At 36.6% G+C, this 27,327-nt stretch overlaps 1 protein-coding gene and 1 long non-coding RNA gene across 3 annotated transcripts in view; one reads left to right on the top strand and one right to left on the bottom strand.

The window, feature by feature from the left end:
- Positions 1-27,327, top strand: part of LOC123866945 (DNA N6-methyl adenine demethylase) — a 168,564-nt gene that overhangs the window by 115,787 nt on the left and 25,450 nt on the right. For both annotated transcript variants that reach the window (XM_045908740.1, XM_045908739.1), the window contains one exon: positions 15,683-15,700. In XM_045908740.1, coding sequence (XP_045764696.1) covers positions 15,683-15,700 — 18 coding nt within the window. The remainder of the gene's footprint in view (positions 1-15,682; positions 15,701-27,327) is intronic.
- LOC123866984 lies at positions 24,176-25,747 on the bottom strand. Its single transcript, XR_006796297.1, has 2 exons — positions 25,592-25,747; positions 24,176-24,361 (listed from the first exon to the last, which is right to left on the bottom strand). It is a non-coding gene; the product is annotated as an uncharacterized LOC123866984 (long non-coding RNA).

Below are 27,327 nucleotides of genomic sequence, written 5' to 3'. Positions count from 1 at the left end.
ACTATTTACAGCGCGACAGAAATTCCGACTGAAAGTGTCTGCGTAATGGAAAGTCCGGCGAATTATGTCCGTAATACGTGTAATTTTGTGCATGAAAGTGTTTAATGAACGCGCTTTCGTTTAAAATAGGCGGTATTACACCTTGGCTGACATGGTTGTATGCATAAATTAATAGTATCTACTTAATGGCTCTCAAAAGCAAGTTTTCGTATAAACAGATCTTTGGTGTGTGGAGTTTTGACTAACGAAAAAGTTGAACAAAAAATTTTCATAGATATTATAATATTATGTAGCTAATATATTGTATCATCATCGTCATCATGTTCTCAACCCATCGTCCGGACAGAATGCGAAGGGCACAGTCATAGTCCACTTACACACTTACACTACACACTACACACACTTACACACTTACACTTGTCAAAAACAAAACAAGAGCAACAAAGGCCTGCTAAGGACACTTAATTCGAACCGCTATCTAGGGATGTGGGACGCACTTCCGGCATCTCTTTTCCCCTCCACTTTTGATATTATCTACAAATTTAAAAAAAAAAACCACTGAACGAAATTGAGTCAGCAAATTTTTAAAAAAAATATGTACCATGAAAAAATATCAAAGTATTTAGTTAGACCCTTGCTAGACACAGATGCAGTAATTTTCCGATTTTTTGCTATGTTCTAAGTTAAAAATATATTTACATAAACAGGAAGATCATGCTAAGGTTATGAAGTATAAGATTACATTTTAATTTTATATTCCGACCGGTAGCAACGTAGTTGGTATCCTTGAAAGTTTTAAGATAAACTTTAGTTTAAATTCACCTGAGTATGAAGTTTTGTTCGTCTAGACACTTAAAGTTATTAAGCCATAGGCAGAGATAAGTACATAATACTGTAAATATTGACAGGATAATCCGTGGATCACTGGTCTTTAAAGTTTTACAAGCAATGACTTTCTACAAAGTCATTGTTTACAAGAGATAAAGATAATGTTAATTCTCATATGTAACATAGAACAAGTACTTATGTCTAAGGGTACGTACTAATAAAAGATTTGACACTCAACGAGAATAATACGTTGGCCTTCGTTCCACATATTATGTTAATCCATATCCATACTAATATTATAAATGTGAAAGTGTGTCTGTCTGTCTGTCTGTCTGCTACGTTTTCACGGCCCAACCGCTGAACCGCTTTTAATGAAACTTAGTACAGAACTGGGATACATCCCGGGGAAGGACATAGGCTACTTTTTATCCCGGAAAATCAAAGAGTTCCTACGGGGTTAACAAAAACCAAAATCCACGCGGGCGAAGCCGCGGGCATCCTCTAGTAAATAATAAAACAATTGCAGGGTTGTAAATACGTACATGGCGGGGAGCGGGTGGATGAGGAAGGCGGAGGACCGTGTTTGGTGGCGCGCTCTTGGAAAGGCCTATGTCCAGCAGTGGACGCTTACAGGCTGATGGATGGATGGAAATACGTACATAATATTCTGTACAATTAGTATTCATATACTAAGTAGGGCTTTAGCAGCTTTCTCCGCAGCTTTCTACTCAAAAATGAGGCATTGGCATTATTGTGAAATGTGAGGCTTTGCCTTTGCCACAGTAGGTGCGTAGCTTCGTAATTATATGACAACAAATATAATTTACCTACTTTTTCTATCTATCAGTTATCCATCGATAGCTTACTTATCCCCAGTTTCATGGCAGGCTTTTGCGGGTAGTGTTTTGACTACCAACAAAATGCAAGATATATTCATAATTTATACCTTGTAAAGGACGAAACCTGAAGGTTCTCCATATTGTTCTCAAAATTGCGTGAGGTCTACCAATCTGCATTTGGCCAGCGTTGTGGGCGATGGCCAACCCTTTCCATTCTGGGAAGAGACCCCATTCTCAGTAGTGAGCCGGCAATGGCGATGATGATCTACTTAAATATATGATTTGTTTCCACTAATTGCTGATTTCGAGCTAAAACTATAATTTTATTGTAAGTAGTAAAAATAAGGAGTATTTAATATAATTTTTCTAATGAAAGCGTGAAACTGAGACGGGCTAATTGCGTTGATATGAGTCGTAAACTCAATTACAGCCGTGCCCGCGCCGGGCGAATGCGCAAAATTAAAATTTACGCCCGCCGTAAAAGCACCCTGTATAGCACCTACGTAATGGATGACTACGGAATTACGCCACTTTATATGAGCTATGTCTCGTACTTAATTATTTAATGGGAAACATACTGTAAAGAGCATTTTAATTTAAGCTGCTTTCTAAAACGTGGAAAATATACAGTTTACATAATTTATTCATTAATTATTTCATTAATGTAGTCATGTTGCATGCAACTTGATATCCTTGAATCTTTTGCAAAAAAAGCGAAGAGAATTATGCTGAAAATCCGAATACTTTTTAACACATGTTTTCGAAACATGACTATATTAATGAAATAATTAATGAATAATAAATGATGATACCTCTAAAAGTTTACATAATATAAAAGTTTTCTATGTTAGCATCATCTACCAACACAATTGTAAAGTTTTAACAAAAAACTTTTGATGGGAAAAATCGAACAGGAGAAGCATTCTCTCGCAGGAAAAAGTGTATTTTATTTCTATTTTGAAAGAGAAAGAAAGAAAGAAAAAACGCTTACTTTTGAAAGGTACTTGGGTACTTCAGTATTCAAACGTAAAGTATTATTATCAAACGTCCGTCCGTGTCGGATACATCTATGGCCATTGATGTACCTATTTTTAGTGAACTTGAAGTAATTATGAGCATTACCTGCAATTAATGCAGACAGACCACGTCTGAACTCGAAAACTCCCGTGGAAAATCTATGATTTTTCGGTAGGTACAAAAATTAGCATATTATGTCCGTTCTTATCCCCGGGTTGCAAGCTATCCCTGTGCCACATTTCGCCAAAATCGGCTAAAGGGATGGGCCGTTTGAAGCCAGCAGACGAACCGAGAAACTGTCGCATTTATAACGATCAACCAGTCAAAGCTGGTTAGCAAAGATGCTATAATTTATAATGTTAGTATGGATGGAAAACAGATAAAATTAAAGTTTTCTCCCGCTCCCCAAAACATAATGTAACATTAAACTTTTCCACCATTTCTCAATTTCTTCGACTCGACTCCATTCCACTCGTTCATCCTTAGGCTTATTTATCATCGATGAAAAAAACACTTTGTTTACTCACAAACACTCAAGTCTTGAAGCTAAAGGCTTGAAATAAGACCCTCCATAAAGATTTGTTCTCGATACGTTGCGAGATGTAGGCGTTAAACGATACAGACCAGACAGCATGCCGCCTCCCGCCTCTACAAGTACAAGTCTACACAGTATCATAATCCTGTAGGCACACAATCAGTTGCCACCGAATCCATACTTCCATATTTAAGGCATACTAATCCATACTAATATTATAAATGCGAAAGTGTGTCTGTCTGTCTATCTGTTACGTTTTCACGACCCAACCGCTGAACTGATTTTGGTACAGACTTGGGATACATCCCGGGGAAGGACATAGGCTACTTTTTATCCCGGAAATCAAAGAGTTCCTACGGGATTTAAAAAAAACGAAATCCACGCGGGCGAAGCAGCGGGCATCCTCTAGTAGGTATTATTATAAATGCGAAAGTGTGTCTGTCGGTCAGTTTGTCTGTCAAACCAATCAAAAGGCAAAAGCTGTCGATTACGACAACGATGGATACGTTTTCCTTACACAATCGGGAGGCTGATTGCAACGCATGCCGGACATCGGCTAATTTGTAATAAAGTTTAATTACAAGCTAATAATATCATACAAACGATGGCGGCGTGGAAATGTGCCAAGAATTCTGGTCTAGCTGCATTTCCGCGCTGTCGCTAAGCTCTTATAAGTACTCTGCATATTTTAATCGCCATCGCATTGGTACTTCTAGTAAGATTGCCTACAGATTTCGTATTACAGAAACACGTTAACAGTGCAATCTGTCCTTAGCTGGACACCATCTCAATTGTTCTGATTGGCTAAAATAGCAACAGTGCATTTTATGTACCAGTAGTAAGGGTGTAGCATTTATAATATTAGTATGGAAGTGTGGATTACTAGCGTCTCGTTCAATAATGCAGTACAAGTGTGGATATGCCAATTATCGCGGACGTAACAATTTATTTGAATGACCGCGCGCTGCCATTCGGGCGATGTTATCATCATTATGTACATTTTTAATGCTAACACACCTATTTACTACGCTTCTCTCATTCACTCTGGTAGTAATTTTTAATAATTGAGTTTCTAGCTTGTCCTTAGCCAAGTAAAATGTTAGAGTAGCGCTCTATAATATGTGGATAAAACGCTGAAGAAAAACAACGTAATACGAATAGCAAATTTCACTAATCCATACTTTGTATTGTAAATGCGAAAATGAGTTTATCTATCTGTCTGTCTGACTATCTGCTAGATTTTCACGGTACATCCGTTTAAGAGGATCATTGTCAACGATCCCCCGTCGATTTCCTACGTATGATATTATTGTTCTCATCTCTATCTGCCCTGGTTCGTGTATTCTCGGTTCCTAGATCGGTGCATTTGTGATAACCAATTCTAATTGCTGTGATTGGCTGAATTTACCATGTTCTTGCTGCGACAGTGAGTTTGAGCCACTAGCGGAACAATGTTAGCCGGTCAGAAATGATTGCAATTAGTCAACCTGTATGACGTCCGTGTTCTGTTTTTGATTACAAAAAAGAAAAAATTGTTGTTGCAATCATCAATTTTAGCAAATAGTGAAAGAGAGTCGACCAATCAGAGGTCACAACTACCGTCACACTTTCTGTGAAACTATGGCAGTAGGCTTACCGAGTAATGAAAACAATTTTTCATTCTGTAATGTCATGTGGCAAGTAGGGTTGCCACCTGCCTCTTTTTGATTTACAGGCTACCACCATCAAAAATACGGGGTTTAGATTTGAAGAAATTTAAAAATTTGAAGTATTTGAAGAAATAGGCGGTGGTTCTCTCTGAAATGCATGGAAAGCCTATTTAGATATTTCAGTTTATTTGTAAGTTTTGTATTTTTTCTCTGTATGTTGCCGTGTCTTGATTGGTGAACTGTGTTTGCAATGTGATTTTAAATAAAAGATTTATTTATTTAAATAGCTTTTAAAAACTCTAGTTTTGTAAAGCAAAATGTTATACATTTCATGCATACAATCTTTGCATTTTAACTTAAATTTACATTTAACTTGTGATTCCACCTTCACAGTATCAATACTATGGCCGTAGCCAGGAATCGATTTCGGGAGAGGTTTTATCAGGGCCGGAACTGAATCCTGTCATGAGGAAAATAACATTCGCTCAACTTTATGGGCTAATTACCTGGTTAGTGGAATTTCGCCTTTCAATTTGACAGTGAGATAAAATACAACAATAAAAAAGCGCGAGCGCAGTGAGCGTAAGTGTTTTTGGTTCAATTACAGAAAGAATTAAAGTGAAAGGGAAACGAGTTTAGCCATAGCAAGATTTTATTTTTAAAGCTCCCTATCCATACTAATATTACAAATACGACAGTATATCTATTTGCCTATCTATTTGTTACCCTTTCACGGCCCATCTTCTTTACCAAAATTTTGGTACTTACTATTCAGAGGTAACTTGCATCCCAGACATAAACTTTTTAGCCCGGAAAATCCCCCACGGAATTTTTAAAACTCTAAATTCATGCAAACGAAATTGCGGGGCTTACACCAAGTAATACAAATTCAAAGCGCGAGTGAAGTGAGCGCGAAATGTTTGATATATTTCCAAAAAAAAATTGGTAAGCAAATGCAAGAAATAGTGTAAGTATTATTTTAGGCTTAGGTTTTTGACGGCTTCCCAGGCGCAGTCGCCATTTCTAAATTTCTGGTCTGGTGGGAGGCTTCGGTCATGGCTAGTTATATGGTTAGTATGGCCCTAACGGCCAAGAAATTAGACTGCATCATCACTTACCACTAGAAAAGATTAAAGTCACGGGCTAACTTGTATAAAAAAAGGCTAACATCCTCAAACCAAGCCCCGCCGCCTTGGCTACGACCATGATCAATATCGAGTGGGTTTCGGCTACGCATTGCCGCAAAAGGAAAATATTCTTTCTACTGGACATAACGTCAGTGTTCGGTTTCGCCAGCCAAGTGCGAGTCAGACTCACGCACCGAGGGTTCCGATTCGGGTATTTTTTTCGACATTTTACACGAGAAATCAAAAACTGTTATGCATTAAAAAAAATATGCATAAAAATAAATAATAAAAATTAAATTAAAAATTTAAAAAACCCCCGACACATAAACCTCTAAAAAGTAAAAAAATAATAGGTAAATATGTATGGGCCCTTTAAGAATAGTATAAATAGTAAAGTTTTATCCAAGCGCTCGTTGCGCCAGGGGACCGCTACCTATGATAAACTATGAAAGTCATCTGTTGTAGAAAGAATAGTCTTTAGCGGTCCCCCGACGCAACGAGCGCTTGGATAAAACTTTACTATTTATACTATTCTTAAAGGGCCCATACATATTTACCTATTATTTTTTTACTTTTTAGAGGTTTATGTGTCGGGGGTTTTTTAAATTTTTAATTTAATTTTTATTTCACGCTTTTTAAACTTTATTCATAAATTACCGTTTATTTGTGCCATTCTAAAACCCAATTTCTATAATAATATAAATCCAATAAGGCAGCTAATATCTCTTCAAAAGTAACATCAATGTTATGTTAATTATACGTTCCATGAAATATTTTTGACCGAACATCACTAAATCAAGAATTATCTGAATGACTCGCATAGTTTAACACGACCAAAACGAAATATCTGTTTCTAACATGTCGTTGCTTTAAAAATGTACCCATTTTACGTAGTCGTATAATAGTTCGCTTTTCAAGATATACCTACGATTAAATTGAAATCGACTTTCACCCGATGAAATAAGGAATAAAGTGGCTTGTATTTCATTTTGTTTGTTATTGCATGTCAAATTTTTATTTGACATAACTTTCAAAAACCGGTCAAGTGCGAGTCTGCCTCACACATGAAGAGTTCCGTACAAGTTTTTTTTAATGTAATGACAATTCAGTTGTCGGATTTTTCTCTTTACTTGGGCCATAGGAGTAGAGTGTTTGGGCTATAAGATATTGCTACCTGCCTTTCATGATTCTACGTAAACGGGAAGTACCCAATTTATAAGTTTTGATTTTCTTGAAAGATGACACACAGACAGACAACGAAGTGGTGAAGGAAAACACCGTCAGGAAACCTGCATGCTTGAGAGTTGGCCATAATGCTCCCTCAAAGGTGCGTGAGGTGTGCCAATACGTGCTTGGCCAGTGTGGTAGCTTCTCATTCTGAGAAGAGACTTGTGCTCAGTAGTGAGCCGGCGATGGGTTGATCCTGATGATGATGAATTTTAAACGTATTTTGTCAAAGTAAATAAGCTGAGTTCAAGCAGATAAAATAAAAAGAAGGTGCGCCTAATGCATCATCCAAACCTGCGCGACAAAGCGACTACGATGCGGGAACCTCAGCCGCGCGGAGGGTCATCGCCTCCTACGATATTTAATGGTGCCATGCACACCTACGCGACTACAACAGTCGAGGCTACCTACAACATCATTTTTTTTCTACAGATACCTACTGAACCCTAAAAATAGTTTGACTATGGTTTGGGTTTGGGTTGATTGTTCGTGGCCTTTGGTTGACTGTTGGATATTATAATTGAATTGATGTTTTCTCGTTTAACTGGGATTATAATATTTTATAAATTAGAAACGCTACGCGCGCCTACGATCCAAAGTATCGGAGTTTTCCAAAACATTATTTTCAAATAAATAATTATGTATCTAGGCAACGTCCATCTTGACAACATGACATTTGCCAATTGACATAATATTATGAACCTCTGTTACAATAGTGAAAGATCCCAGGGCCACCAGCCGTCACGTATTTTCTGACGAACGAAATGTGGACGATTGAGTAGTGTTACTATGTACTAAGAACGCATGCCTACAGACCTGCTAGCTTGCTTAGACGGCCAATTTTCAGGTATCAGGTAATCAAGGTACATAAAAACATTACTTACCTCACGTAAATTCTCCAATTTTTCTTAATTTTTAGCAGATTTTTTTTAATATTAATAATTAATTGACATAAGTAAACTATAAGAGAGTGAGAGAGAAGTCAATATATCGTAATACATGTCTTACTCAGTCTCATGCGTGTAGATAATGATGCCCTCGCGCTCAAACCCACAGAGGCATTAAAATTGAATTTAGGGGATGATTGGCCCTCTGGATCGGTCTGTCTTCTTGTAAAAGGTTTTAAAATAGTTGTCTGGTGGACATATATAAAAATGGAGCATCAGAATTTACGTGCAGTTAAGTAATTACTTATTTTGGGAGCTTTAAAGCGTCTGCAAAGCAATACGGCCGACGCGGGAAGTGTCTGGGAGTATTGGCGATATATTTTTAAGGATATTGCCTAAAATATACGTAAAAATCAGTTTGGCGAATTTACGTGCGGTAAGTAATGTTTTTATGTACCTTGATTATCAGATACCTGAAAATTGGCCGTCTAAGCAAGCTAGCACGTAGGCTAGGCATGCTTTCTTAGTACTTACTAACACTACTCAATCGTACATATTTCCTGTGTCAGAAAATACGTAACCTCTGGTGGTCCTGGGATAAAAGTAATAAGAAAACCAGAAAAGAGCTGATAACTTCCAAACGGCTGAACCAATTTTTTTGGATTATAGCTAAGAACACTCTCGATCAAGCCACCTTTCAAACAAAAAAAACTAAATTAAAATCGGTTCATTCGTTTAGGCGCTACGAGGCCACAGACAGATACACAGATACACAGATACACAGATACACAGATACACAGATACACAGATACACAGATACACAGACACACAGATACACAGATACACACGTCAAACTTATAACACCCCTCTTTTTGGGTCGGGGGTTAAAAATCTGTTTTAGAATGAACAGGTAAAGCCCTTTCATATGATAACCCACTTGATATATGTAGTTATCTTACTTTGAAAATTGAAAATACTAATATTTGTTCATGAACACATGACAGACGGATAGAAGGACAGATGGACAGACGGACAGACGGAAAGACAGACAGACTGATAGACAACGAAGTGATCCTATAAGAGTTCTTTTTGCTTTTGAGTTACGGAACCCTAAAAATATTTAGTTTTATTTGCCCCGTATTTTATTTTCATAATTACCGGTTTCTCTATCCTGACATACGGGGTAACCAGTAAAATACGGGGCCTCTGGCAACCCTATTCGGAAAACACTGTCACATTCAAGTTAATGTCAAATATTTTGTTTTCAATTACAGAAAGCTGCATCAATCATTATTACAATATTTTCTTTGTTGTGATTGGCTGAATTTTTGAGTTTCAGCCAATAAACAGACTGTTTGCCAATTAAACGTCATAACAATATAAATGCCAGAAAGTTTAACCAAATAAAACAAACTTAATGAGAACCTAGTGAGAATGCAAACGGCACACAATTTATAATACATATTATGTTAGTCGTATATAATAGATATTATAGTAGTCGTTCACTTTGGTAATAGTCAGATTGTCATCAGTAAAATTGATATTGGTCGATGTATCGTAAATTATTGTTTCGGTGACAAATATTTTTATTATCTATTTATCTTTGAACAGAATGGAATAGAATGAAATGGAATGGAATACAATGATAAATTTTTATTCCTGTAAACTTTTAGGTAAACTTCAAAGTGTTTTTGGATGGTCAGAAAAATTTACCACTGGTTCGGAATGCCGTTCCTACGTTTTCTAGGGTTTCGTACCTCAAAATGAAAAACGGAACTCTTATAGGATCACTTTGTTGTCTATCTCTCTGTCTGTCGTGTGTGTCAAGAAAACCTCTAGGGTACTTCCCGTTGACTCAAAACCATGAAATTTGGCAGGTAACCTAACTGCGTAATTTTGGGTAGTTTTTTTTAATCGATAAAGAAAGTTTGCGACATTGTTCAATAAAAAATTTGGATTCCAACTCCTCAATCCTGATGTTGCAGGGGACCTGACTACTAAAGCTAATGGGATTTAAAAAGTGTCGATTATTAATTGATATTGAAGGTATCTATACCAAGTAAACACTTTGTCGTTGACCTCAACCCTGATGCTGTAAGAAATTGCATTCCTAAATCCTGGTGATCCCTCGGGATTTGAAAAGGATAATCCGTTTAAATATTCTTACGTGATACAGAAACAAGTTGCATCCCGGGGACGGGCTATTACGGAGAGGCAACTTTTGTTCTGGGAAATGAAAGGATCGGGATTTTTAAAAACCTAAATCCACGCGAGCGAAGCTGCGGGCATTAGCTAGTTGTAAATATATTTAGAAGCTACTATAAGATAATAGATAAGGTACTTATTTCCTTATATTTTTATTGTATGGCAGCGCGCGGTTTTAAATTATAAATTGCACGTCCTGTCCTTTTCTGTAATACATTTTTTTCTCAATATCTACCGCTTTATCTCATAGCAAGAGTCCGTAAGACATAATACAGTGAAAATAGGCAAAATATACAATTTTTGCAGTTTCCACGTCAGTACCTGTCGAATTTTTCTAACAGTGTAAGCAGCAGAGCTGAGTTTACCATCAAGTGTTGATATGTGGGTGTTCCATAGAAGCTTTGCATCTAACATTATACCGAGAAACACGGGGTTCTCCTTTACTTTCAACATATGATTATTTATCAATGAATTTATGTCATTTAAGGTCCTGGTATTGGGCAGTGTGAATTCAACACACTTAGATTTCTTTGCATTTGGAAGTAAATTGTTAGCAATAAATCAGAGAGTGACCTGTGATATGGCATTACATATAGTATACATTGTCAAAAATTATAATATTAAAGCTGTGCGTATTGCGTGAGGAATAGGTTGCAAGAGAGTTGCAACTTGCAGGGTTTGATGCATACGCTATTGCCAGCAAACATGAGACATATTTTTATCTACAGGCAACGTCTGAGTAGGTAACGCATACGTCTAACGCAAGTTGAAATGTATTTAGTTAGACCTATCGACAAGTTTGGAGTCGGGTGCAGTCTAAATGTGGCCCGTGTGTTTAGACTGTCCGTTTCTGTCAGTTTCACGTGTCGTCCCCCGCACTTCACCACCCCGCTTGCACAAATCGAGACAGCACGAAATTTTCAAGATTTCTGGGTGTAATTTCTGGTTTTCGTAGTTCCCACATAATTATAACAATATAAAATATATAACGATAATTTTTTTACTACATAATATTCATTAAATTTTCTAGGTCTGTGGTTTTTCCAAATTTCATTAAATTGCTTCGTTGTCTAGAAAAACGAGCACAAAGTTGGGCCTTTTTTTAAAGAAAAATACAAATCTTTGAGCCCCTGTAATTTTAAAACTACATATTTTTAGAAAAATCTAAAACACCACAGACACAGATATTAGTTTCTAGACTATGTCTGCAAAATTTCATGGACTTTGGTTGCTTAATATTCAAATGAAATGGGAACTACGATTGTATGGAGTAAGTGACGGAGAGAGCTCTGTTAACTGATTTATACGCGAGGAGGTACAGAGATCTTGCATCTTGGGGATGAACATAGGCTACTTTTTGTCTTGGAAAATCAAAGTTCCCACAAGAGTTTTAAGAACCTAAATCCAAGTCGCGCTCATCATCTACCTATTTAGTATCGAAATAGCTTGCATCCTTTACGTATGCTACATACATATAGGATACTAATAATACTCATTACATCACTAATTTACTACAGGCTACTTTTATCTCGGAAATCAAATACTTAGTTCCAACGGGATTTCTAAAGCGTCCCCGAGATGGCAAGAATCATGTTATAGTTTTTTCATAAATTATTATACTATGGTTTATTTTTTACCTCGTTGCTAACTTATCGACAGATTACAGATAGATTGATTTTATTTATTGATACAGATAAATAAAAGACAATGTAAAGATCGGTGTGAAATAATCATTACCACAAATCGGTTGTACAGCGATAGTCTCGCCTACACAAAACTCGTAAAGTTGTAAACTATGACGTACGTTGCGGTAGGTTGTACGTGACTGATAACTTTATCTACATTTACTTTGAGAATATGTACATACAATGTATGCAGAACTTACATAATGTACATACACAATGTATGCGTACCTGCTTATTAATATGAACGGGATCTATTACTGATTATTAAAATTAAAATATTAGTGAAATAAAAGTGAAATAGAAGCGAAAATAGCTATTTTATATCTGTAATGAATTTTGAGAAATTCCAATAGGAAAACTTAAATCGACGCGGACGAGGTCGCGAGAATAAACTAGTAATTAATAAAAGCACAATAAACAAGTGTAAATTAAAAAATTATAACACCCCCAACGCGTGAAGGTTACAGTAACTAGAAAAGAGCGGATAACTTTCAAATGGCTGAACCGATTTTCTTAGATTATAGCTAAGAACACTCTCGATCAAGCCACCTTTCAAACAAAAAAAAAACTTAATTAAAATCGGTTCATTAGTTTAGGAGCTACGATTCTACAGACAGATACACAGATACACAGATACACACGTCAAACTTATAACACCTCTCTTTTTGGGTCGGGCGTTAAAAAGAAATTGAACGTAATCGACCACAGTAGATAAAGTTCTATACAAGAAGATCCTTAGGGAAGAACCCTTTAAAGATCATCGAACTCGGCTAATTCAGGTGACGGCGTGAGGGTGTTGAACTGGATAAAATGTGAAGTTTGTTTACAAACAAACCACTCCCGTTCAGGGCTGATCGTCCCGGGAAGCCCCCGGGATATCTGCGGCGTATCCGGCCAATCCCGGCCTTGAACTTGTGCGTGACGATGTCGGGAGGTTTACCTCGGAAGATTTGCGAACTGCGATTTCTAACACGCTATTTAAATAAACACCACTTGTTTAGCTATTAATTTTATAATTATACAGCCAACAATTGTATACAAATGTGAAAGTCGTTGGTGTCACGGCTCCTTTAGAATTAGACGAGTTTCTGCCTCAATCAATGAGATCAATGTTATGAAGGAAAATTTTATGAATTTAAATTTTAAACATAAGAAATTCATATTCCCACAAGCGTGATACCAGATTCGGGATTTGCTAGACCAAATCCATCCATCCCGGGAAGCTCCCGGGATCGCCACGGCGTATCCTGGCCAATCCCGGGCTTGAATGTGTGTAGAGTCTGCCAATCCGCCCTTGGCAGGCGTGGTAGACTATGCCCTTCTCATTCTGAGAGAAGTGTCTCAGTAGTGAGCCGGCGAGGGGTTGATCATGATGATGATAATGCTGTACGTTTTCCAAGTCACCTACCAGCTTCCTAGTATACATTTCATAAGTGACCACTAGGTGAGATCCCAGTCAGTGACTCTAACCTAGACCTAGATGAACAAGTGTAAATTAAAAATTTATAACACCCCCGACAAGTGAAGGTTACAGTAATTAGAAAAGAGCTGATAAATTTCAAACGGCTGAACCGATTTTTTTGGATTATAGGTAAGAACACTCTCGATCAAGCCACCTTTTCATTAATGTAGGAGCTACGATGCCACAGTCAGATACACAGATACACAAGTCAAACTTAATATAACACCCCTCTTTTTGGGTCGGGGGTTAATAAAAAGCTTTCATTGAGGCTGATCGTGTTGCCGGTTCCCCACGGGATCTCTGCGGCGAATCCCGGCCTTGAACTTGTGCGTGACGATGCTGGGACGCTTACCTCGCGCTTGCCGGAAGATCTGCGATCCCAGACACGCTAGGGATTCCTCTATTTATAACTCATGTGACCTACATTCATCTAAATAGCTGGATGTACAAATGTTTTGGATCAACACGTCCTTATAGATTTTTTTCCACACTCCATACTAATATTATAAATGCGAAAGTGTATCTGTATGTCTGTCTGCTACGCTTTTCACGGCCCAACAGTTTAACCGATTTTGATGTTTGGTATAGAGTTAGCTTACATCCCGGGGACGGACATCGGCTATTATTTATCCCGGAAAATCAAAGAGTTCCCATGGGATTCTTAAAGGTCTTCCCGTTTAACCAATTTATAGGATGAATAGGTTCGACTGAATTTCAAAAACAATCCACGTGAACTAAATCGCGCGCGACAAATAATGAAAAGCAAAATCCGGATACCCGGATCAGCTATTCAATATCGGCTGTTCTATTCAAGTTGACGCTGAATCAAAGCACACCTGTTCGAACACCGTGTTAACCCTGTTGTTGTTTGTAAACCGACTGGGAATAGTCATAGATCGCTGAATTGATGCCCAGATAAATGCAACAGTTATTCCGTACCTGGATAAATGGAACTGGGCTTTTATTTGGCTGAAATTCGGAATGGAGATAGATAATATCCTGGATTAGCACATAGGCTACTTTTTATCCCGGAAAATCAAAGAGTTCCCACAGGATTTCGAGAAACCTAAATCCACGCGGGCGAAGTCGCGGGCATCGGCTAATCTATTATAAGTTTTTCTAAGCGTGTATGCTGCCGTTGTTAACAACCTCGGAAGATTTATTAACAAAAATTAAAATGTGTTTTAGGCAGAGAACTCTGGGTTTTAAGACTGACATCTTTGAGGTCAGATCTTAAAATTAAAAAAGTAAAACTACCGTAAATACTGTTATTTATACACGTAAACTAAAACACAATATCTAAAACATCACTAAATAAGACGTGTACAAAATACAATTTATTAATAAAGAGGTTTCTGCTGCTAATTGAATGCTGATCAGACTATCTTTCTCGAGATTTTTTCAATCGTATCAAAGAAAACTACTCGTGTAAATACGACATTTTACTCTGACACAAATAACTTTAACCAAAACAATCACAAAATAACCGGATGAAAACATTATCCGGCTGTCCAACAAAATAACCGGATAAAACGTTATTCTTTTGTCCCGTTTGTTCGTGCTGTCGATCCTGACTCTCGACCCGCATCCATTGTGAAATGTGAATGTTTAAGTATCTTTCCTTCAACGTGTGTGTATTTTGATATCGCATTTAAACTAACTGACCGCCTCAGCTTCGCTTGGGTGCAATTTCTCAAAATCGTTACTTGTTGTGGAGGTATGTGTTATAGAGAAAACCTATATTTATCATCTCTACCAAAATCTCAAATTTCTAGATACTGTTTTGAGCTGTATATATCTACCAATAGTTTGCCAGTCACCTGTTTTACGACTTCGTCCGCGTGGATTTATGTTTTTCGAAATCCCGTGGGAACTCTTTGATTAGCCGAAACAAAAAGCTCAAAGCTATCTCTGTACCAAATTTTGTCAAAACCGGTAAAAACGATAGCCGTAAAGACGGACAGAAGAACTTATTTATAATATAAGTATGGATAGAGTTTATTGATAAAGATCTAAATATTTATCACACAACCATGTAATACACAATCTTGCATCCCGAAGATGGACATAGGGTACTTTTATCTCGGAAAATCAAGAGTTTCCACGGATTTTTAAAATAATCTAAATCCACAAAAAAGAAGTCGTAGGCGCTATCTAGTTTTAAATTATATTACTTATATAAATATTTATAAACTAATTTATATGTATCTATTGGTTGCAGGTCTTACAAGACATCAAGGTAAATATTGTAGATTTATTACACCTAATTATTCACAATATTTCTTTTTTTCTACTTTATTTTCCTTTTCGAGCAGCTTTAAACTTTTCTTTGCGAATATATTTGCATTTGATGCACGTTTTGCTTCCTAACTACATTTACTCTTAGTAAATATACTAACAAGTAGTTTTAGGGTTCTGTAACACAAAGTCCGATGAATTCCATTCTAGTTTCTGAACCAAATAAATTCTCTAACGATATTTCTCCTAAAAAATATAGTGTATCTATTTGTCCTGCGTTTCAAACATCTATTGATCGAGAATTTGATTTAGATATTAATATGTATGTATGTTACAAAGTAAAAACTGATTATAGTCTATTCGGCTATTCTGGGCACCTACCTACGTAACTATTCGGAGTAGTGTGCATTTTAAGCAATTAAATACCCCTTGATTTAACCATTCAGGAAAACATCGTGAGGAAACCTGCATTCCTAATGTTCTCAAAGATGTGTGAAGTCTGCCAATTCGCACTTGGCCAATGGGGTGGACTAAGGCCTAAACAATGTCATTCTAAGAGAAGATCCGTGCTCAGTAGTGGAATGGCGATAAGTTGACACTAAGATGATGATGATGACGTTAATAAGTAAGATGTAAAATAAGTAGAAGTAAATAAATAAGTATATTTCTTTACTTGTCTAAAAGAAATAAGACCTTATTTTAAAATATGTATTGAGAATTTAAGGAGGTACTTATATTATATTCGCACTGTACCTAGCTATCGTATCGATGAAAATGGGAAACAGTCATTCATAATCATTTATTTTTTAACTTTTTTTAAATGTTCGCGCTTAGACGCAAAAAATATAAGAAAAATATTTTTTTTCATGTTGTGTTATTTATGTATTCGGCTTGATCGCATCTCCTTAAATTTTTCTTATCCAGTAGGTAGGTATTATAATTAGAAATCAATGGTGCCCCAAAAAACATAAGCGCAGGTCACTAAGCGCCTACTTTACATGTCTGTATAAAATAACTAAGACATATCACATCCGCGAAGGTTCGATACGACTAGGGGGTGGGCGAAAGGGGGGGCGGTCGATGGGTCGTCGACCCCGGCTGTATTTCGAACCCTACCCCCTACCGCCACTTATTTATTTATTATTTCGTACCATATATATTGACGTGAGCCTTGGGGGAGATGAAATTAAACATAAATCTAGACTTTTTAAATTGCTTCCTGATTTTTTACCACCCGACTCCATGTTATGTGTTTAACAGTCTGTGTTTATCATGTAGGTAGGTACCTTGTCGGTAGGTATAAGTTATCTGAAGCCATCGCCGGCCCACTAATGAGCACTAAATTATGAGAAGGGTTCATACACAGTCCACCACACTGTCCAAGTGCAGATTGGTAGACTTCACATGCCTACCTTCGAGAATATTATGAAGAATTTCAGGTAAAGTCCTTTATCTTACTTTCAAAATTAAAGCACATTTTAATTTTTTTTTTAATGATGTAACCACAAATTCGGGGTTTTCAGATTTATTCCTGTACTTGTGCTATAAGACCTACCCTATCTGCCAAATTTCATGATTCTAGGTCAACGGGAAGTACCCTATAGGTTTCTTGACAGACAGACAGACAGACAGAAAGACAGACAACAAAGTGATCCTATAAGGATTCCGTTTTTCCTTTTAAGGTACGGAACCCTAAAAATTACCGTCTCTTGTAAGTTCACTTGATGTTTTATCTTTCAAAACTACCAATCCGTGGAAATTCAATCTAACAATGTGCTTTGAGAAAATAAAATTTCACGGCCGAGTAAGTCTATTAATTAATCAGTAGGGTACACGAAACGTAATCATCGTTACTGGTTTACTGATAAAGAAAATAGGTTTCCGTGGGTTCGACGTATTGCGTATTGTTATCATTACATATTGGTATTGGTAGAGTTTGATTTTTAATTAAGTAACTTTATAACTACTTCGTAAACTCTTTTTTCGGATTTTTGCTAAGTAATAGTAAACCACCCATCAAAATGCGCTTTGTACCTACCTACTTGAGACAGAAAAACGCAAATTGTGACTTAGTTTTATAGGTAGAGGTAAAGTGATTAAAATAGAATTCATTAGGTACTCTAATGCACCCTGCATTAGAGTAAATGCGAATTTGGGTATGTTACGAAAGGTCATGCTAAAATAAAATTTGAAATTATATTTAACCTAAAAGATTATAAGTATTTGAAATAAATCCTTTTATCCATAGAGTAGGTAGGACTTAATTTGAAATCACTAGTTAAAAAGTTCTATTTCCTGACAACAATCGACAATCATTTTACGCATGCAATTATAAATTCGATAAAAGTACAAGTAGATGCAAGTAGCCTCGAATCATTCGAACCACGCGCTGGTAACTTACCTATATATCATATCGTAAGAAAGAACATAACTGTACATAAAAAGCATTCTGAATTCCATCATTCTTCGACGTAAAGTCCAATTTTGTAACCTTTTCGATACCATCCATCTCTTTTCTACTTATACACGCATCCCTGTCTTACGACAATCGTTCTATTTACAAAACATTGGGTTGGAGGCGAGGTTGCCATACTTCGTTGCGCCTGCGCCGGTGACGTCATGTGCTCCGTCCCTGTCTGCGAGATCTCTCTCAGTCATTGCTTCCCGCTTTCCCTGTGTGCTACGGAGAGCCATGGACCAGGGCCAAAGCCGTAAAACAATGGCCGTACAAAAACACATAAATTAGTCGTGTTTTTTAAAGGCCTCCACAATGACTTGAGCCTCGAGGTCTACGCATCGCTTAGTTATTATGACTAATATTAGTATACAAGGTTCGTTCCTAGTAGGTACGAGTACCTACCTCCTGCGTTACGTGTGGTTACGTTATAATAATACTACGCAATAAATGCGTACCTACATAACATAATTTTGACATAACCTAGATGTAAGCTAACTCTGTACCCATCAAAATCGGTTTAACCGTTGGACTGTAAAAAGTCAGTAGACAGACAGACACACTTTGCATTTATATCTAATATTAAGTATGGCTAATTAGGAGTATATGTTACGCCTTCGTTAACGTGATTAAAAAAAGCTAGACTGAAGACGAAACAAACATCAAAAGGTTGCTGAAAAATTCGTTTTTGCTTCATATTCCAGTAAAAAGTTCTGAAAATTCGTCTCCCCTTGCTGTGACTACCTAGCCAGCTATAGCGCAGGCTATGCTAGGCTTGTGTAACTCTTGTTCCCTATTGTTCAATAACTGGCAGTCGCCGGGAGCTGTACGGGAGACGGCGTCAGCATTTTCAGCCTAAATACACCCACGGTACATTTGAATTTCGTATGAGATGCGTTCGATTGGCCAAGTCAAAAGCTCATATGAAAGCTTTATTAATCGTGGTCTTGAATTTTAGCAGCTATACTTTCAATGAGTAAATCACAATATTTACAACTAGCTGTGCCCGCGACTTCGTTCGCGTGGAATAGTGACTTTTCGGGCAGCATGTACGTTAAAAATGTTCGCCGTGATTCTTTAAAGTGACATAACTTTTTTATTTATGAACCGATTGACATGAAATAAACACTAAATGCTAAGTGAAGCTTACTACAATATATTAGTGAAAACCGTATCTAAATCGAATAAGCCGTTTCTGATATTAGCGTGCACAAACACACAGACAAACAGACAAAAAAAAAATTAATTACAATTTCGGGTTCGGCATCGATATAATAACAACCCCTGCTACTTTTTTTTATATATTTCCATTGTACAGACACCACTTTTCTACAATTTTATTATATGTATATAGATAAGTTACTATTTTGGCAGAGATCGCTTCTACTTATTTTTCGCAATTTGTAAACTAATACGACAAAGAGGCTTATGGCATTCTAATAGCGCCATTGGCAGTATGATATAAAAATCTTTAAGTACTTGAAAGTATCCAGTTTAAGAAAATAGTCAAAATAATGAGTTTGACGTGAGTTACTCACGAAGCAGATCGACTGCTTTGTGAGTAACTTTCGAGTCGAGTTTCCATATCATAGTGACTCCGATGTTTGGACAAGATGGCCGGATGTTTTTGAAATAACCAGAATATTAGCACTACTGTGTGTCGCAATCGAATGTTATTTAATAAACATTTAACTAATGTTATTGTACGGTATCATAACAATAGATTGATGATAATTAGCAATCGAAGCAAGTTTAGATTGTTAATTGTGATTGGCGATAACAAAAAAAATATTTAAAAAGTTATGTGGTAGCGCGCGTTGTGAAAACAAACTCATAGTGAAATAATTATGATTGACCTCGTCGTCAACAATAAGCGTCCACTGCTGGACATAGGTTTCTTGGAGGGACGTCCACATATTGTTTTAATAAATATCCAAGGAACCAAAAGCTTATTTTGCTATAATCTGCCAAACCAAAGAAATCTGTATGGTGCAACATGTAGCATGCGACATGCACCGCCCGCCCTCCCACTGATAAACATGCAGGAAAAGCCAGCCACCAAGCAAGCCACACGGACCACCACCACGTAGCACCACACAAAATCATTAATCATCTAGTTAGTGTAAGTGGCACTGCCGTTCCAATTAGATCTAAAATAAATAAATAAATAAATACAAGTGTAAATTAAAAATTTATAACACCCCCGACAAGTGAGGGTTACAGTAACTAGAAAAGAACTGATAACCACTTTTCTTGGATTATAGCTAAGAACACTCTCGATCAAGCCACTTTTCAAACAAAAAGAACTAAATTAAAATCGGTTAATTAGTTTAGGAGCTACGATGCCGCAGACAGATACACAGATACACACGTCAAACTTATAACACCCTTCTTTTTGGGTCGGGGGCTAAAAATAAAATATAAAATAAGGGAAGGCCTAACAGTGAATATCCACAGGCTGATACGATGATGATATTCTAAAATGTGAATATGACAACATGAACTTGGTACAGAGAACGCAAAACAAGTGTGAAGTTGCAACACCGCGGTTTGCGCGGGTATAGCTAAGATGTTGAGATCTGTTTTACCCGACTGCGGCAAAGCCAAAAAGAAGGGTTATGATTTTAGCAGTCTATGTATGTATGTATGTATGTTTTATGTTTGTATCCAGATTCTGTGTGTTCCACCGTAGCGCCTAAACTTCTGGGCTGATTTAGATAAGTGAGGTGTCAATTGATTCGTTTTTAAGGTCCGGCTAACATAGGCTACATTTTTTACGAAAAAATTGACCTAACGGAAGTTACATCAAGAAAAGTGGGGGTTCCCAAAATATTTTTTTTGCTATTCTGTCGAGTGGGATGTCAAATGAAAAAGGAGAACATTCTGAGTTCATGAATATAAATATACTACAACATTAAAATATACCAAGCGACTGAAAAACAATTGTATTATAATGCTTGCTGATGCCCGCGACTTCGTTCGCGTGGATGTAAGTTTTTTAAGAATCCCGTGGGAACTCTATGATTTTCCGGGATAAAAAGTAACCTATGTGCTAATCCAGGGTATAATCTATCTCCATTCTTTTCAGCCCAATCCGTCCAGTAGTTTTTGCGTGAAGGAGTAACAAACATACACACACACACACACACATACAAACTTTCTCCTTTATAAAATTAGTGTGATTTCAGGACGATCGCAGTCGGGTTTTAGTTTTCAACTTTTTGTACACTGCGCAGTCATACACTCCGTGTGTAGAATTCAGATCGGTATGGCTAGTATAAGATTTCACAGTTTTTAAAATACTAAACTCGAAAACGAGTTTTTTCATACATCTACAGCCAGCGACACAGGCGGAAACATTACGAACTAAAGTTGATCGAGCAAATGCGAGTATATCTTTTACTTTACCATACCAAATACCAGATTAATACGTCACCATCGAGAATGGCAGCCGTTTTCGTCGAAACCAATACCAATACCAGCAAATCCGAACCACGAGTTCATCGTTTGACACCAATTTGACACGCTAAAACTAGTAAATGACGTCATTTTCGCGTAAGTTTACGAGTCGGTGGTCGAATTGTAACTCACCAAAAAATACTCAGTGAGAGAAGCTTGAGAGCAGTGATAAATAAACAAAATGATGAAATTTTATAAGTCCCTGGGCCTTAATTTGCCCACGGGAGGCGAGGAGAATGATCAAGCAGACTGTGAAAGCTAACCGTCGTGGTTGTGTAACTAAATTTGACTCAGCGGCGTTATTTGTGATGTACATAGTGCATCCGTCAAAGAAAGGTTCTAACATAGCCCAAGCCACCAGCAAGTTGAAGTGGCAATGAACAATCCATGCCTGTCGTATTGGGCGGAGATTGGGTACAAGCACAGCGTACCTCAGGAACCTACCTAAGTGTAGTGTGGGATACCGTGTCATTGACTGGCGATATTACAGAGTAACGTTAAGTGACTGGATGAGGGCACAGGAAGCCTCAAGGCTGGGTGTGGTGAACCTCTTTGAAAAACCCTACATTTAGAAGTACCTACCTAGACGACAGACGTCCGTAGACTGAAATGATAAAAGTGCATCTCGAACGATCCATTTTGTGCAGCGATAGCCATCGGCTCGCAGAATGCATTTAATAATGCTAAATGTTAAGGTAGAATAATTGTAATGTTAGAAGATCGACCACAAAGAGTACCTACCATATCACCCTCACCATTGGGCATTGAGGCTAAGTTAAGAAAGTCTATGCACAATAGGTAGGTACGCTACCTACCTATATCTACATAATATTATTCTAAGCCTTATAGTAGGTACATAATACGTGTGGCTCCAAGTACAAGCAGGTAGGTACTTATGTGTTACTCTGTTTAAATTTCAATTCCTTAGTGATAAATTCATTAGTACCTACTTATCTCTGTATCTGAATATTTAGTTCTATTCTATTTAAATTTCTTCATTGCAGCTGTTTTCACCATCATTTACTTACCTGGAACATTTTGCCATGATTGGATTCACTTATAGAAAGTAGCTACTACCTATCATAATATCTGATAAATAAAATTAATCTATTAAAATTCCACCAGTATAGTTACCTAGGTAGGTACTTGTGCAAAGCCATAGTGAGTTGGCTTGTTGCACAGCTGGGTAGTTGTTTAGAAGTATTCACCTAGGTAGGTACCTAAACACTCAGTACATGTTCTTCAAACTTATTACCTCACAGAGGTGAAGTAGGTAGGTATACTTATACAATTGCAAACAGTACCTATAACACCTATCACTCCTTGCATTCATTGATGATGGAGCCACGCCAGCTTGCATCCACTCAGACAAGCAAGTACCTACCTACCTACCTAACATGGCATAAGTTAATGAAATGTTGTGTTAAATGAACCTCCCTATCTGCCTAATTTTATGTAGCTTATATTAAATACTAGCTGATACCCGCGACTTCGTTCGCGTGGATGTAGGTTTCTTAAAATTCCCGTGGGAACTCTTTGATCTTTCGGGATAAAAAGTAGCCTATGTGCTAATCCAGGGTATAATCTATCTCCATTCTAAATTTTAGCCCAATCCGTCCAGTAGTTTTTGCGTGAAGGAGTAACAAACACACACACACACACACACACACACAAACTTTCTCCTTTATAATATTAGTGTGATTTTCTGAATCAATTTTTTTTTTCAGGTTGCAGATCACCAGTATTATTACCAGATTATGATGCCTGCCTCCCTGATCCCAAGTACCTACCTAACTCAATTCAAGACTAACCCGAGGTCATCAATCTTGTAGAATACCTATACATATATTAAGAACTGTTTATGATGTAGGTGCTTAAATACATCTTATGTAATTTAATTATACAGTTGTATGGTACCTACTTATTTATGCACCTATTGGTACCTAATACCTAGGTATCTAAAAGTACCTAGGTATTAATACTATTACAGGTGTAAGGTATAGATCTTTAAGTAATAGTCATTAAATCTTTATTGTTTTAATTTGTTTTATTTCATTTTAAAAATAAAAGTTCTTAGGGTTTACATAAGTAACCAATCCTGGAATTTGCCTGCCTGGATATTGCCTGAAATCTATGTTCAAAACTAAATTAAAGCGACAGGTTTAAATGCTATTCCTTTTGTAATGCTCCCTGCACTACGGAAAAGGACAGCACTAGATTTAGAACCTGTCATTCTAGTTTAAAGATTGCGTCTCACCCCAAGTCCCAACTGCTTGTGAAAGTCTCATCAAAATTGGTTCTGTCAATTCAAAGATTAGCACACCAAATTGATTACTTATAGCTTAACAATTACTACAGTAACATACAGACTTAATAACAGACAGTAAGTCATTCAAGAAGTGGTTATAAAAAAATAACAACGAAGACTGGCATGCCTGCCACAGCTCTCTAACCTAACCAATAACTCATTCAATATATCAAAATCTTTGAAATGAGCAACCGTTGAGTTTCTTGCTGGTTCTAGCTATAAAAACATTTTTTAATACTTAATAAAACAGAAGAGAAAAAAAAAACATTTTATTTAATTTTAAATATTTATATTATTACAAAATTGTACAGGAGTGTTACTGCACTGACAGCTTATGGGAGCTTATTCTGTAGTGTAGTCTTGATGCAGGAACACCACAATGCAGTCTTCTAGCAAAGTGGATTAGGCACTAATCCACAGGCTTTCAAGCTCGGGTTTCACTGAAAAAGGAATTATTGATCTTTAATTTTCTAAATTGCTAATTAGACAATTAGGTAATATTCTTCTTATTTTACTATTTAACTGTTAAGATAGATAGTAGTCTTGTGTTATTTATAATATTTAATAACTACATGATGCCCTTTTAAGTTTTAAAAATCCAGTGCTAACTCTTTGATTTCCAGGATACCTAGTCTATGTAGTCCAGTATGACACCAAATACTCCATACCAAATAAATGATAATAATGACAACTTAATTTGCACGGATTTATCCCATAGGAACTGTTTTTCTGTAATAAAACATCAGCAATGTCCATCTCCGGGATACAAGAACCTTGTACCTTTCCTCAAAATTGGTTGAACAGGTAGGCTGTAAAAAGCTAGCGGACAGACAAACAGATACACTTTATTCTGACATACAGCTTAAACTCAATGTCCTGATTCTGCATATTTGTAAGTTACTAAGCATAAACATTTAAAAATTTATAACACCCCTGACAAGTGAAGGTTACAAGTAACTAGAAAAGAGCTGATAAGTTTCAATTGGCTGAACCGATTTTCTTGGATTAAGTATAGCTAAGAACACTCAATCAAGCCCACCTTTCAAACAAAAAAAAAAAAAACTAAATTAAAATCGGTTCATTAGTTTAAGAGCTACGATGCCACAGATAGATACCTCAAACTTATAACACCCCTCTTTTTGGTTCGGGGTTAAAAAAATTAAGAGATTATGTTAACTTTATCACTTAATTATTTATTAAAGTGTTATATAAGGTTGCCTTTCTATTGAACTATTATACATAGATTAAATGTTTTATTGCCACTTTAAACACAAGTCCTAGCTTTTAATTTTGTAGAACCAAACTGTATGGTATATTACAAGATTAAGTCTATGTAATGTTGTAATCTTAACACCAAAGCTGCCTAAAAAAATGTTGGAATTTTAATAGCCAAAGCTGTCTAACAAATATACTAAATAATCAGTGATGGGCTATGGCTCAATAGTTTTTGAACCCATTTTATGCTAGGTACCTAATAGACTAGTTATTTAAGTAGGTACAAAATAATAATGAAGTTATGATTTCACTATAAGCGACTAGATACTCTTGAAACCTGATCACTTGCTTGCCTTATTCAAATCAAGAGATTGGTATGTAGATAGTTATATCTCTAGTCTTTTCTAGTTACTGTAACCTTCACTTGTCGGGGGTGTTATAAATTTTTAATTTACACTTGTGATTTCACTATAGGTTAGGTCACTTCCCTTAATCAAATCAAGAGATTGGTATGTAGATAGTTATATGTACCTATTAAGTACATACCAATCTAGTTATTAAGTGCTATTATTCTAAAAAAACCTATGTAGACGTGATATCAAGAGACAGTAAACGTACATATAAAGCTGACATACGATATTATTAGGTACTCATTGCATTTTATTTAAATAGTACCTACACACCTAAATACAATATATATTATAATCACTAGTTCTTGAATAACTATTTAAATGAACTTCTGTATATTAAAATCCTTTCATTCAGTTTGCTTTTATTTATTTTCACTTTAACAGACAACAGAACGGTAACTTTTTTTAATCTGACGAAAATTTGGCTTTGGATACCAGTGTTTTAGTGATTTCAGAGTGAATATAGATGAATTACCATAGACAAACATACCATAGAGTATGCGGTGGGTGTCGCTTGACTGTCACTGTCACGCTGTTAATCATCTGTCAATAGCGTCAAAAAACGAAATAATATATGCCAAATTAGACAAAATGGCAGCGTATATCTGTCCCACTTTTTTGTGAATGTGTAAGTGAGACAAAAGTTGGACCTACGTTTCCACATGTTGGTATCGTCATGGTATCTACGTTCTGTCCAAAACTGACAGTTAGGACTAGCTCGTACTATCGATGAATACGTTAACCTTGGCAGTCAGGAGTAGTCGATACTATTAACCATGTATGCGGTGTTCAATGTTGTACTAACGGTACGGACCGCATTGTATTAAATTAGTATCACGTAATACGTAGTACACAGCATCAACGGAAGTAATCAATTCAAGAGCATAATACAGATAGCGAGGAAGGTTAAGAAGTTAATCGAAACACAATACGTTCAACCTTGCTCGCACGAATCGTAATAATAAATCATTCATGTGACAAAACACATCGGTTTTATTATGACTTACCCAAAAACACACAGACTTAAAAAAACTTATCGAGATTTAGTAGTAGTAATACACCTAAGTATTTTATGTTTTCACTAGCTGATGCCCGCGACTTCGTTCGCGTGGATGTAGTTTTTTAAAAATCCCGTGGGAACTCTTTGATTTTCCGGGATAAAAAGTAGCCTATGTGCTAATCCAGAGTATAATCTATCTCCATTCTAAATTTCAGCCCAATCCGTCCAGTCGTTTTAGCGTGAAGGAGTAACAAACATACACACACACACACACAAACTTTCGCCTTTATAATATAAGTGTGATAAAAAGTGACTTTGAGATGGAAACTATAGAGTAGGCAGTTCGGATCACAAGTAGGGACTTATGTTATAAATGCGAAATGTGTCCATTTGACTTTTCACTTCCCATTCGTTTAACTAATTTTTAACTACCGACCCAAAAAGAGGGGCGTTATAAGATTGACGTGTGTATCTGTGTATGTGTCTGTGGCATCGTAGCTCCTAAACTAATGAACCGATTATAATTTGGTTTTTTTGTCTGAAAGGTGGCTTGATCGAGAGTGTTCTTATAATCCAAGAAAATCGGTTCAGCCGTTTGAAAGTTATCAGCTCTTTTCTAGTTACTGTAACCTTCTCTTGTCGGGGGTGTTATAAATTTTTAATTTACACATGTCATGAAAGATTCAGATAGAGGTTTTGCACCCCAGAGACGGACATAAGTAGGCGCTTTTACCCTCGGAAAATAAAATGAATCCCATGGGTTATAAAGGTCGATTCGTTT

Source organism: Maniola jurtina, chromosome 7 (assembly GCF_905333055.1).
Source record: "Maniola jurtina chromosome 7, ilManJurt1.1, whole genome shotgun sequence".
In the NCBI taxonomy this organism is placed as follows: domain Eukaryota; kingdom Metazoa; phylum Arthropoda; class Insecta; order Lepidoptera; family Nymphalidae; genus Maniola; species Maniola jurtina.
The sequence above is the reverse complement of the archived record's forward strand: the minus strand, read 5'-3'. Positions and strand labels throughout refer to the sequence as shown.